Genomic DNA, 11,470 nt, shown 5'->3' with positions numbered 1-11,470 from the left:
AGGGTAGGCTCTTCCTCTAGTAATTATTTTTAAAGGTAAAGTCTTTATTGAACCCCCATATTGGGGGTTCAAAGGGGGTTCAAAGGGGGCTCAGCTCGGGAAATAAACCCCTATTTCAGACATAGTGGCTTGGCAGAATAGTGAAAAGATGCATGAAATTAGTAAGATGCATAGCACAAATCGTGTCTACGGGAAAGAATGGATGTTGTGCGTAGGCAGGAATCCGGAAGAAATGTTTTGCCGATTCCGTGCCTACGGACACTAAAATTGTGCCTACGAACAACTGTAACCCGGAGTATGAGGTGATGCTCAGTGAGCAGACCAGTGTGCTTATGTAATGCTCACTCATCAGGGCGCTCAGAGGCGTGCTCAGTTTTACCCAGTGAGCAAAAAGCGGCAAGGACTGAGCACTAATCCGGAAGTGAAAAGTCAAGAGTTGGGAGTGGAAATCCGGTACGTAGGTAGGTTTGATTATACAATAATATTGTGAGACGTTAATTGGTACCCGGTTCATGAGTGTGCCTGTTCATAGTTAAAAAACCTTGGATTTGGTTCGAAATCATGCGTTCTTGAAAGGATTTCCTTGGAACATATGCGGAGCGGAGTAGATTCGGTCCAATCGTATGACTTGATCGCATACACTTTTACATGGCTGGCCATGGATTGAAAAATACCACGTCGCTTTTCGCCAATGAGCACACTGTATCTTTTGTTGAAAGTCTGTTATATTTAGACCGAATGATAACGGTCGCTTGGTGTTGAGGCTGATTGGGTCGTGGTCAACCCGTCATGTCGCTCGGGCTTGAGCCATCAAATAAATGTCTTTCATTCAATGGAAAATACACTCTCTTTTGACTTCACATAAGCCACTGGACTTATTCGATTTCTCAATATGTACAATTTAGTCTAAAAACTAGCGATTGATTGGCAATTGATATAGAATCCTTCTTGCAAGTCTGGAGCAGCTGCTTCAAGATTTAGTCATCGGCTTAATTCTTGAGCATAGTGCCTTACGCACCTCGCTGTTTCTCATCATAATATTTTGTGTTATCATAAACCTTGAATCCCTTTGCGAATAAGCAATCAAATCTGTCAAAATAATTTCAGAGACCACAAGTATAGGTGATACGGTATATCCCCTTTGCTCAACACACATCAACTCTAAAAAAGATCAGAGCCCTCATGAGTCAAAAAATAATATGCTTTCATCTGAGTTAAAAGACATTTGACAGGCGATAAATAAGGTGAGTGTTGTATCTTCATAATCCAAAATAAAGTTATGTTCGTAGGCTATAACTAATCCTAAACCACCCCGCGATATACGCTTAATAGTAGATGAAGCATCTCATTATTTATCTAAAGTAGAGTTCCGAGATAGAAGACAGGATAAAGTTTTTGAGAAGATCATGATTGTGTCTTATCTTTCGTTAAGCGTGTAATACTTTACCTCAAAGCGAATAGCATCTACATTTACCTTGAAAGAAGATAGTGATGTATGATCAGCATTTATTAAATTTAAATTTTCTGTTGGGAAACCGACTTCGTCGTTTAACCCCGGAACTCTCTTTCTTCATGGCCAGTCGCCCTCCACTTATAACGCCAATCGAAGGCTCGATCAAGCTTTGGATGTGGTGTAAGTTTTGCATTCCATCAAGTCCACACTGTTCATACAATATACGACGCATGCACTTTCCCGCTCCTCTTCCTTCCGCGTCCAGCAAATCACCTCTGCCAATGATATGAAATCACAGCCAAAGTAAGCCTAGTTGCTCAGGCTGGACGGATACTAGCGGGAACAAGGATGTGGGCCTGTCCCTCAACCCTGTGATTGGGCTATTTCCCAAGAGCTGCACTCAACCTCAAAGCTTGGCATAGCCTAACATGCAGGGCATCGTTATTTATACAACTTTTACAGCTTCAAAAGAAGTCAAAACCAGGGATTTCTACGCATTCCGAGTTTGTCTGAAGTTTATTTCTAATCTCTTTTCATGCAATTGTTATTCATTAATAATGGAACTATTGGTTCCCCCTAAGTTTTCCAAGTCAATTTGTCACCCATTGGCAGTATACTTCCAAGGTTGCACATGCAATTTACTTATAATTTTGATCCCCCCTTCGGCTTGATTTTCATTTTATTGATAGATCACCTGGTAATTTGAGCTTTTGTCGCCGTCACACATTCCCTCTTGGGTTTGACAGTCCCTTTTTACTAGCTCAATCCCCTGGAGCAGCCTTCGCGATTACAGACACGTAAAGGCGGAAGATAGATAAGAAGATGTCAACGACCGGAAAAAGCATTCCTAGCAGCCAATTATCTTTATACCAACTCGTTCTCTCGCAAGACACAATCGCCGACAATGTTCTCCACCACCATTGGGAGGGAGCTGGGACTGAAGAAGATCCATACTTGGTTGACTGGCTCTCTGTAGATGTTCGAGATCCACATCAAATGCAAACCTGGCTAAAGTGGTCGATTAGAACGCTCCAAGCTGCCTCCTTCCTATCGATCACATTCGCCTCATCCGCACTCTCAGCAGCCAACCCTCAAATCCAAGAGAAATTCGGAGCAAGTGAGGAGCTGGTCATTGCAGACACGGCGCTCTTTGTTCTTGCTTTTGCAATTGGACCTGCAATTTGGGCACCTCTTTCCGAACTCTTCGGTCGTCAGATTATCTTCCTCATCACCCACGGCTTGACCACACTGTTTGCCGGCGCAACGATCGCTAGTCCGAATATCGCCACACTGCTTGTCCTTCGATTCTTCTCAGGTGCATTTGGCTCGTCAGCAATCTCTAATGCTGGCGGGGTGGTTTCGGATATTTATTCGGCTCGAAACAGAGGCTTGGCTACTATTGCCTTCATTGGGGCTCCGTTTCTAGGCCCTAGTCTTGGTCCGATTACTTGTGACTTTTTGGCTGTATCTAAAGGCTGGAAATGGGTACAGGGCGTTATTACAATCTTCAATGGGGTAGTGTTCTTGGTTGGAATTGTCTGTATTCCTGAGACTTACACGCCTGTTTTGCTACGGAAGCGTGCTTCAACGCTTAGCAAATTGACAGGTGCTGTATACAAAAGTCGGCTTGATACGGGTGACGCCCATAGAACGGCTGGTCAGGTCTTTGCTAAGACTATGGTTCGACCGTGGATTTTAGTATTCTTCAAGCCAATTGTCCTATCACTATCTATCTATATGGCAATCGGTGAGTTACTGGGTCTGTTTATTTGATTTAATCACATGGAAAGTCACTAAATGTGAACAGTCTATGGAACTATGTACATGGAATTTGCTGCATTCCCCATCATCTTCGAGGATACACTTGAATGGCCACAAAGAACCTCAGGCTTGTCGTTCCTGGGAATGATGATCGGACAGATATTTGGATGTATCTATTCTGCTATTGATGATGCTCGCTTCAAAAAAGTTGCCGACAAAGCTCCTTCTGGTCGCCCTCCTCCAGAAGCCCGATTAATTCCAGCTATAGTTGGCGCAGTCACTCTGCCAATTGGACTATTCTGGTTTGCTTGGACTAATTTCCCACATATTCATTGGATCGTATGTGAGATAGGTACTGTTCTCTTCGGATTTTCTCACGTGTCAATATTTTTGAGTGTTGTCAACTATTTGGTCGATGCATATACCGTTTACGCTGCATCTGCGTTGGCAGGCAACGCTGTTATACGGGCTCTTTTTGGTGCAGCATTGTAAGTTATGATGGTTTCTTTGCAGAATTGTGAAGTATAGGCAGCTGACCAAGTGACTGTATAGCCCGCTGTTTACGACTCCGATGTATGAAAATCTTGGTGTTCATTGGGCTTCCTCCGTATCGGCTTTCCTTGCTGTTGCTTGCTTGCCATTTCCCTGGATCTTTTACAAGTTTGGACCGGCTATTCGTCGGCACTGCCAATATGCTGTTGAATCCGCTAGACAATTGGATGCTGCGGCGGAGAGAATACGTGTGCAGGCTGATATTGCCGTTTCTAGCGAAATGAAACCTGAAAATGAGACGGATGTTGTGCGCAGCTCGAGCGATCTGCCCGCTAGCAAGGAGGTCGCAGAGCCATGAGAATAGAGTGGTGGGGAGTCGGAATTCTTGGCTAGGCTTTGGTTGGATAGATTTCTGACACGAACAAGGCGAAACAACTGGATTGATGTGGAATTTTGTTTGATTGTTCCTGAAGTCCTTGACCAGCTGTATAAGGTTAGAAAGTTACGGAAGAGCGATGGTTCTTAAACCTTCCCCGGGATATAAACAGCTAGTATTACATAAAAAAACAATTTTAATGCATTGCAAGATATTCATACTTTTAATCTTTGAATGGGGTACATATAGATAATTAAGATCTGTAAATAAACTTGAGTAATGTACTATATTAATGTGGAGATGAAGATCCAAGACTGGAGCTGAAGACGATACGGGCTTGGCGGGTCCCGAGGGTGGCAGCCTGGAATCCGGGGGACTAGCGACCTTTACTAACTAGGGATTTCTAATCATATTCCTCGATACCATCCATAAAAATCATCCCAACCAGATATTTTTAAACCCCAAGAAAAGAACTACACTATGTCATTAAGGCGGTCAGCTCGATTGGGTTCTATCGCAACTCTCAAACCTCCAGTCCAGAGCTCCCCGCTCAAAGTGTCAAGGGTACAGAACAGCTCGGTCACTAAGCCTCGCAAACCTCCCACAACAAAGAAAGCGGTGCAAAAAGCACCAGTCAAAGCACCTACAAATTCAGGAAGCTCTTACTGGTCCCCAGAACCGCCGGCTGCAAACGACACGACTCAAAAATCAGACGATAACCATGCTACTGATCCCCGAAGCAACAGACCTGTCACCCCGCCTCCCCTCGACCGTCCAGTCGACCCGCATCGAACAAACGTAACGCTCCTCACACCTCACGGTTCCTCGGTGGTCGCCTATCCAGCCCATCTACAAGATGCTTCACCCTCCAAGACCGGCCTACCCCGTCCCACCGCTACAACAGGAACATTACTCGAACAAGGTCTCGCGCATCTGATCGCCACAGATCCCCGTCTCAAATCCGTAATCGAGCAGCACCCGTGTCCATTATTCTCTCCCGAAGGCCTAGCCGAGAAAGTCGATCCCTTCAACAGCTTGACAAGCAGTATCATCGGACAACAGGTTTCCGGCGCCGCGGCCAAGTCCATCCGGAACAAGTTTTTGACTCTTTTTAATTTGGAAAATACTGGGGTAGACGGGGAACGTTCGAAGTTCCCTTTACCTGAGGAAGTCGCGCGATGTGATATTGCGACGCTGCGGACGGCTGGATTGTCGCAGCGTAAAGCGGAATATATACAGGGATTAGCGGAGAAGTTTGCTGCTGGCGAGCTTAGTGCGCAGATGCTTGCTCGTGCTACTGATGAGGAGCTTGTTGAGAAGCTTATAGCTGTGCGGGGATTGGGTAAGTGGTCTGTTGAGATGTTTGCTTGCTTTGCTCTGAAGCGCATTGATGTTTTTTCAACTGGAGATTTGGGTGTACAGTAAGTCCTTAACTCTTTGCTTTCTTATTCTCGATGCCACTTGGGATACCTTGGCTGACAGATCCAAGGCGAGGATGTGCGGCATTCATTGGTCGTGATGTAAGTAAATTGAAAGGGAAGGGTGGTGGTAAGTTCAAGTATATGGCGGAAAAAGATATGTTGGAGTTGGCTGCCAAGTTTGCACCATATAGGTATGGTTGCTTCTTTTCACTGCCAGAGTTATATCACTGATATTAAAACAGGAGCTTGTTTATGTGGTACATGTGGCGCATCGAGAATGTTGATATAGCGGTTCTTACAGGGTGAACCAACATTTGAACCCCGCGGGTGTACAAGATGTAATGTATCCATATATAGTATATAGATACTAATAACCTTGGAAGTATGGCTAAACTCCATTGACTATGACTGCCAGTGTATGATCAGTTGATGAGTATCGACTTCGGAATGTCTCGATTGATCAGCTGTAGTATGCTGGGATTGCAATGAAATGAACCAATTGGATAGACACCAGGTACGGAGCTGGAATCGGAGGGAACCGATTCGACTTGGCCTCAAGTCTATGTGGACTACTGGGGTAGGCGAAAGGCTGGAAGGCGTGCACAAGCATTAACCAAGAACAAAGAAAATCGATTTGTACAGTATCAGTACACCTGAGGATTATCTAGGCACCACCATCTACGGCTGGTCCGTATCCATCGCAAAATAAAATCCTTGAATGTCTATCACACGCAATATTGAAAAGAACCCATCGCCCTTATAATTGCACCGGTTTTTCGTAGCCAATCGCGACACAAGAGCACGCTTACTTGCGGACGACGAGGTTGTCGAGGTCATCACGCTCCTTAGCCTCCTTCTCGATCTCGCGGATGATGGGGCTTAGGTATTCGACGTCCTAGATGGATAATACAATTAGTATATGTTCAAATGAGACCATTGAAGGATATTGTGATTTCAGGGTCATATGTGACAAATCCTTGCAACGGGATTGGCCGATATGGGGTTGGATGCGGGGAGGACAAATTTTGGACGGGGAAAACTAACCTCGCTGGGCTTGATCTGCTCGTTGGCGGGAAGGAGAGTGTGGGAGATAGAGCACTGCAATTGAGATATCTGTAAGTATTTCGACGGCCGTAGACTTGTGAAGGGGGGTCAGGGACGAACCTGGAATGCGCGGCGGATACGGAAGACACGGTCGTAGGCCTCCTTAGGAGGAAGACGCTTGATCGCCTGCTGGACGGTCTCGCTCTCCTCAGGAATGAGGTCGTCGAACCTAGAGATATGTTAGTAACTGTGATGGACGAAAAGTGTCGGGATTAGTGATCTCCGGGTAGCCAGGCATGAGCGAATGCGACAACATGACATTGACGATCGCACCCAAGAAGTGTGAGTATTCTTGTCATTGCAGAGGCTATGATGCTCCCAGTAGTTCGCAATTCGCAGTGAACAGGCATTGGCGTGGAGGGGGAGGGCGATAATTACTTCAACCCGAGACGTCGGTAACCGGCGGCGTCGGTGTACCAGTTGGCAATGGGTGTCATCCAGCGCTTGAGCCATGGGCGCTTGACAATGTAGTTGGCAACGGAGGGGGCAGACATTTTGATTCCCGGTTATCCAGAGGCTCTGGTGAGTGAGGGAAGATAGAAAGGGCGGTCCGGCTGAACACGAGATGACCCGATGTTGCGAGGTTGTGCAAAACGGAAGCTTGAGAAACTAGTCCTATTAAGGTAATATTAACACCTGAGGCAATAATAAATGTCATGTGATTGAACATCACGTGTATGATATGCAGTGTGCCTCAGGCCATAGCGGAGGAGAATGGTAATCAGTGACTCCACCTCGCACCACTCAATTCCCCATGTCATAATCTTGGATTCTACCCTCTCGTTTCTCTCATCTCACATTTCCAACCCTCTCTAGCTCTCCGCGCATGTTGGGTGTGGTATCTTGACTCAAATTTTTATCTCTTGAACCCGGCAGCTTCCTAGATAGGACGAAACTGCAACCCCCACCCCGGCCGAGTCCGTGCTCCGACATCATAGGGCATCGCATTCAGAAACCCGTTCGGAGACCAACGGCTTCAGAAAACTCTCCTTTCCCGAACCACCCCCTCCTACCTTAAGCGCTATATAGGACCTCATACAACTCATCTTCTCATCTTCTTTCCACCACGGTTTTAAAGTTGGGATTTTGGGTTCCGGATCGAGCAACCGATATGCTCGAGGCCGGGAGCCCTCGGTGATCAAGACGGATAGATAAGTGTGCGAGAGAGTCTCTCAACCGTCTCCACGATGAAATCCGACGGCAAGGACAACACTGGCCCTGCCCAGAACCTCCTTGGGGCCTCGCAGAATCCCCATGACGATAACGCTGCTCCTTATGCTCCCGGCAAGCCCTCCGGCAAAGGACCGTCACACTCCGGTCCCACGAGTTGTTTAAAGATTCTATCCACAAAAATTCCCGATAGCTGGGTGGCTCCTCTATGTGGTGGTGCGGCAGGTGTGGCCTCCGGAATCGTGACTTGTCCCCTCGATGTCATCAAAACCAAGTTGCAGGCTCAGGGTGGCTTTGCGCGACGAAACGGAGCTCAAATGGAGACGAAGGCGTTGTATCGTGGCATGATGGGCACTGGGAGGGTGATATTTCGAGAGGACGGAATCCGTGGCTTGTATCAGGGGCTCGGACCGATGTTGATGGGATATCTTCCTACATGGGCAATCTATCTGGCTCTCTACGACACAACGCGCGACTACTATTTCGAAAAGACAGGTAGGACAGCTCTTATTCTTATTTCATTATTTAATTAGATAGATATCCTGACTATCATTACAGAAAATTGGTGGATGTCTCGTGGATTGGCTTCCCTAACTGCTGGAGCCTGTTCGACAATTGCTACAAATCCCATTTGGGTCATCAAGACAAGGCTCATGTCACAAAGCCTCAAACAGAATCACGAGGGGGCAAGAGCCCCATGGCAGTACTCAGGGACAATTGATGCCGTGACGAAAATGTATCGAGTGGAAGGCATTCGTTCATTTTATTCCGGGATGTTGCCTGCTCTTTTGGGCCTCACTCACGTGGCCATTCAATTTCCCCTCTACGAACATCTGAAGTTGGCTTTCACTGGCTATTCAATTGGAGAGCACCCAGATAATGGGAGCTCCCACTGGCTGGGTATCTCCCTCGCTACCTTCATCAGCAAAGTATGCGCAAGCACGCTCACCTACCCTCACGAGGTGTTACGGACCCGACTACAAACCCAGCAACGCAACGCACCAGCTCCATCACATGAAGAAATTGCTTTCCGCGGTGGCCTGAATCATCCTCATGATCGCGGTCGGCCTGTAGCATCATCCTCAGACGGAATGTATCTTGGCCCTCGCTACAATGGCGTCATTCAGACATGCAAGACCATTTTACATGAAGAAGGGTGGCGTGCATTTTATTCTGGGATAGGCACCAACCTTATCCGGGCCGTCCCTGCTGCAATGACAACGATGCTCACTTATGAGTATCTCCGAAAGTACATGCATAAAATTCAACAAGAGGGCCGGGATGAGATCAGGAGGGCGAATGGGGGCGACGGATCAATTATGATTTGTTGAATGCCACCCGTCGAAACAATCTAAAAGAGAACATATCTCCCACCATCCTCGAACCTCGACACCCGAACCTCGACACTCTCACACATGAACATAATACCTCCTTTTCTACCGCCACCGACCCCTACTCCTCCTTCCTCTTAACCGATCTGTACAGAAATGAAAGTTGGACCACTACTTCCAATTGGTGGATTTCTCAGCGCCTCGGCTTTTGCCCTGCATTATTAAAATACCTCGCAAGTCCTAGGCTAGGACTCTGGAAATAGATGGCAGTGATTTATCCTTTTTCGCTCGCGGGTTGTCTTTTGCACGTGAAGCCTCTACGGCCTCTACGATGATCACATGCCCAGGGGGCTTGCACGTCGGCATCCAAGATTTCTCTCAAATTTTGAAGCGCGCTTCCTCATCGTTTCATTGATTTTACTGTTATTGTATTTGCATGGCTATTGCATGTCTATTTGTATATACTACCCAGATTTATTTCCTTTCATTCAACAGCACATCACCACTTCTTACTCAGGTATAGCTCAACATCAAGAAGAGTAAGACAATGATAATTCAAAATTGCGACATCGTATCTTGAACAGCCCTACACATCACACAACCTAAAGGGAATCTATGATTGTGCATATTAATATAAGCAATTTCGATATCTTATTTAAAATGGGCTTGTCTGTTGTAGTGAGTATAGTAGGTCAAGACGCCCATCGGATTAGTTGTTCTTCCGAGCTGTCAAGCACCAATGTCACGTGCCTACGGGCCGGATCATATTTTTATTTTCTTTCTCGCTTAGCCATTCTTTTTCCTCTCTCACTCATGTCTACATCGACACATATCGATACACTACAGCGAGATCTGAATGATTGAATTCTCAGCGATGCATATCCACGTCTAATGTGATGCCAGGATTATGCGTACGCAATCTGACTAACCAGATATCAGCAGGACTTGTACAACAAACTTGACAGCCCCTCGGCAGGAATTCTGATTGTTGGATATCTGCGCCGGAACTTCGCATTTGATAGCACTTTTATGAAATAAGTCCTGTCATCATCTTGCTTGATGACTATTCCTACAGCACGTCTGCAGCTCTACGGGCAACTTCTCTTCACGATTCATATGATGAACTTTACAATTGTTGAACCAGGTTGTTAATACACTTGAACTCCTGGGGAATGATCATTCATACACTGAAAATTCTGATCTATCACGAAGACGAAGATATCATTTACAATATTTACTTAATGCATACCATCAATTGAATACTTTTGATAACTTCGATCAATCTAGTAATATATTAAACCCCATTAGCTTTCGTAATCGAAATCTCCTTGCCTGAAATTTTTACACACGTACTCACCGGGTATCAAATTAATATAAATATTTTGAGGTTGGCATTGGATTGAACCACTTGAAGCTTAACGTCAAGATCATCTACTCGATTTCCCATTCCTTTCTGCTTGACTCTCCTGGAGCGCCTGCTGAACCCATGACGAGTCCTTATCAGCCTGTGTAGCTCGCTGCTGTGAATTAGACCCGATCAACGTCTTGTCCTGTGCATCACGTCTGGCTGTACGGATGGAACTGATGCAGTAGCCGAATAATATGACAGCCATAGTAAACGCTGCGATGGGCGCATTTAAAGACTTTGAGACTCTGGTTAGCTTCTGAACAATGTAGCACCTTGAGTCTTGATATTCGGGAATAGTTGTGGGTTGAGAGCCTTGTGATTTGCCCTTGGGTTAAAAACATACCCCTGAAGGGCGACCGAGGGTCTTATTGGTAGATGCCTTGTTCTGTGCCATCAAGGTGTGTACCAGCCCTGTCAAGCTCTCAATGCTTGGTCGGTCGATTTCTAGCTAGCAAAGTTGTAGCAACCGCGTACCTGCGGGGATGGTCTGATTGTCAAGCTTGTGGAAATGGACTTCGCAATGTCCAGGCAGCCCACAGAGTAGAGAGACAGTGATATTATGACTGCAATTTCGATTCAATTGCGACAGAATAGGCGAAGTGGTCTATTTTCTTGTTATGAACGCGTTGAAGGTGGTTGTAGTTAGAATGAAAGGTGGTGCCAAGAATTAAAGTTCTGGATCAGCTCCGGCCCGATGAGTTGATGACTGTGGGCGGCTGTACAAGAACCCCATTCTCTCTTTTCAACATGCCGAACCTCGAAAAGTGAACTGTATTATCATGTCAAGCCTTCGTCATTCAAACGCTGAAAATTCGTTAAATTGATTGACATTCTAGTCAATTTGCTCTTCAAACGAGACCATGTTTCTCATAACGCCCCCACGACTCAACGTCTTCAATGTCAGCGCTAGTGGGGCTCTAGGGACGCTTCAGGGTAGCGTAAAGTGTCAGGCAC

At 46.1% G+C, this 11,470-nt stretch overlaps 5 protein-coding genes across 5 annotated transcripts; 3 read left to right on the top strand and 2 right to left on the bottom strand.

The window, feature by feature from the left end:
- Nucleotides 1-2,275: 2,275 nt before the first annotated feature.
- On the top strand, nucleotides 2,276-4,064 carry N7478_006853 (MFS transporter; the record flags this gene model as incomplete). Its single annotated transcript, XM_056923067.1, has 3 exons — nucleotides 2,276-3,200; nucleotides 3,261-3,702; nucleotides 3,767-4,064. The coding sequence occupies 3 exons, from the start codon at nucleotides 2,276-2,278 to the stop codon at nucleotides 4,062-4,064; spliced, it is 1,665 nt and encodes a 554-aa protein (XP_056781104.1).
- A 498-nt stretch (nucleotides 4,065-4,562) lies between these two features.
- Nucleotides 4,563-5,809, top strand: alkA (DNA-3-methyladenine glycosylase II; the record flags this gene model as incomplete). Its single annotated transcript, XM_056923066.1, has 2 exons — nucleotides 4,563-5,503; nucleotides 5,746-5,809. 2 exons carry the CDS (start codon nucleotides 4,563-4,565, stop codon nucleotides 5,807-5,809), a joined length of 1,005 nt encoding a protein of 334 aa, XP_056781103.1.
- A 499-nt stretch (nucleotides 5,810-6,308) lies between these two features.
- On the bottom strand, nucleotides 6,309-7,101 carry N7478_006851 (ubiquinol--cytochrome-c reductase subunit 7; the record flags this gene model as incomplete). The annotated part of the gene is made up of 4 exons (XM_056923065.1): nucleotides 6,309-6,398; nucleotides 6,548-6,601; nucleotides 6,668-6,776; nucleotides 6,986-7,101. The coding sequence occupies 4 exons, from the start codon at nucleotides 7,099-7,101 to the stop codon at nucleotides 6,309-6,311; spliced, it is 369 nt and encodes a 122-aa protein (XP_056781102.1).
- A 693-nt stretch (nucleotides 7,102-7,794) lies between these two features.
- Nucleotides 7,795-9,108, top strand: N7478_006850 (uncharacterized protein; the record flags this gene model as incomplete). The annotated part of the gene is made up of 2 exons (XM_056923064.1): nucleotides 7,795-8,272; nucleotides 8,315-9,108. 2 exons carry the CDS (start codon nucleotides 7,795-7,797, stop codon nucleotides 9,106-9,108), a joined length of 1,272 nt encoding a protein of 423 aa, XP_056781101.1.
- Nucleotides 9,109-10,535: 1,427 nt separating this feature from the next.
- On the bottom strand, nucleotides 10,536-10,910 carry N7478_006849 (uncharacterized protein; the record flags this gene model as incomplete). The annotated part of the gene is made up of 2 exons (XM_056923063.1): nucleotides 10,536-10,751; nucleotides 10,860-10,910. The coding sequence occupies 2 exons, from the start codon at nucleotides 10,908-10,910 to the stop codon at nucleotides 10,536-10,538; spliced, it is 267 nt and encodes an 88-aa protein (XP_056781100.1).
- Nucleotides 10,911-11,470: the final 560 nt, after the last annotated feature.

The sequence above is a fragment of the Penicillium angulare genome (genome assembly GCF_028827245.1).
Source record: "Penicillium angulare strain IBT 27051 chromosome Unknown utg000004l_segment0_segment0, whole genome shotgun sequence".
Classification (NCBI taxonomy): Eukaryota; Fungi; Ascomycota; class Eurotiomycetes; order Eurotiales; family Aspergillaceae; genus Penicillium; species Penicillium angulare.
This window is presented reverse-complemented; position numbering and strand designations above follow the sequence as displayed.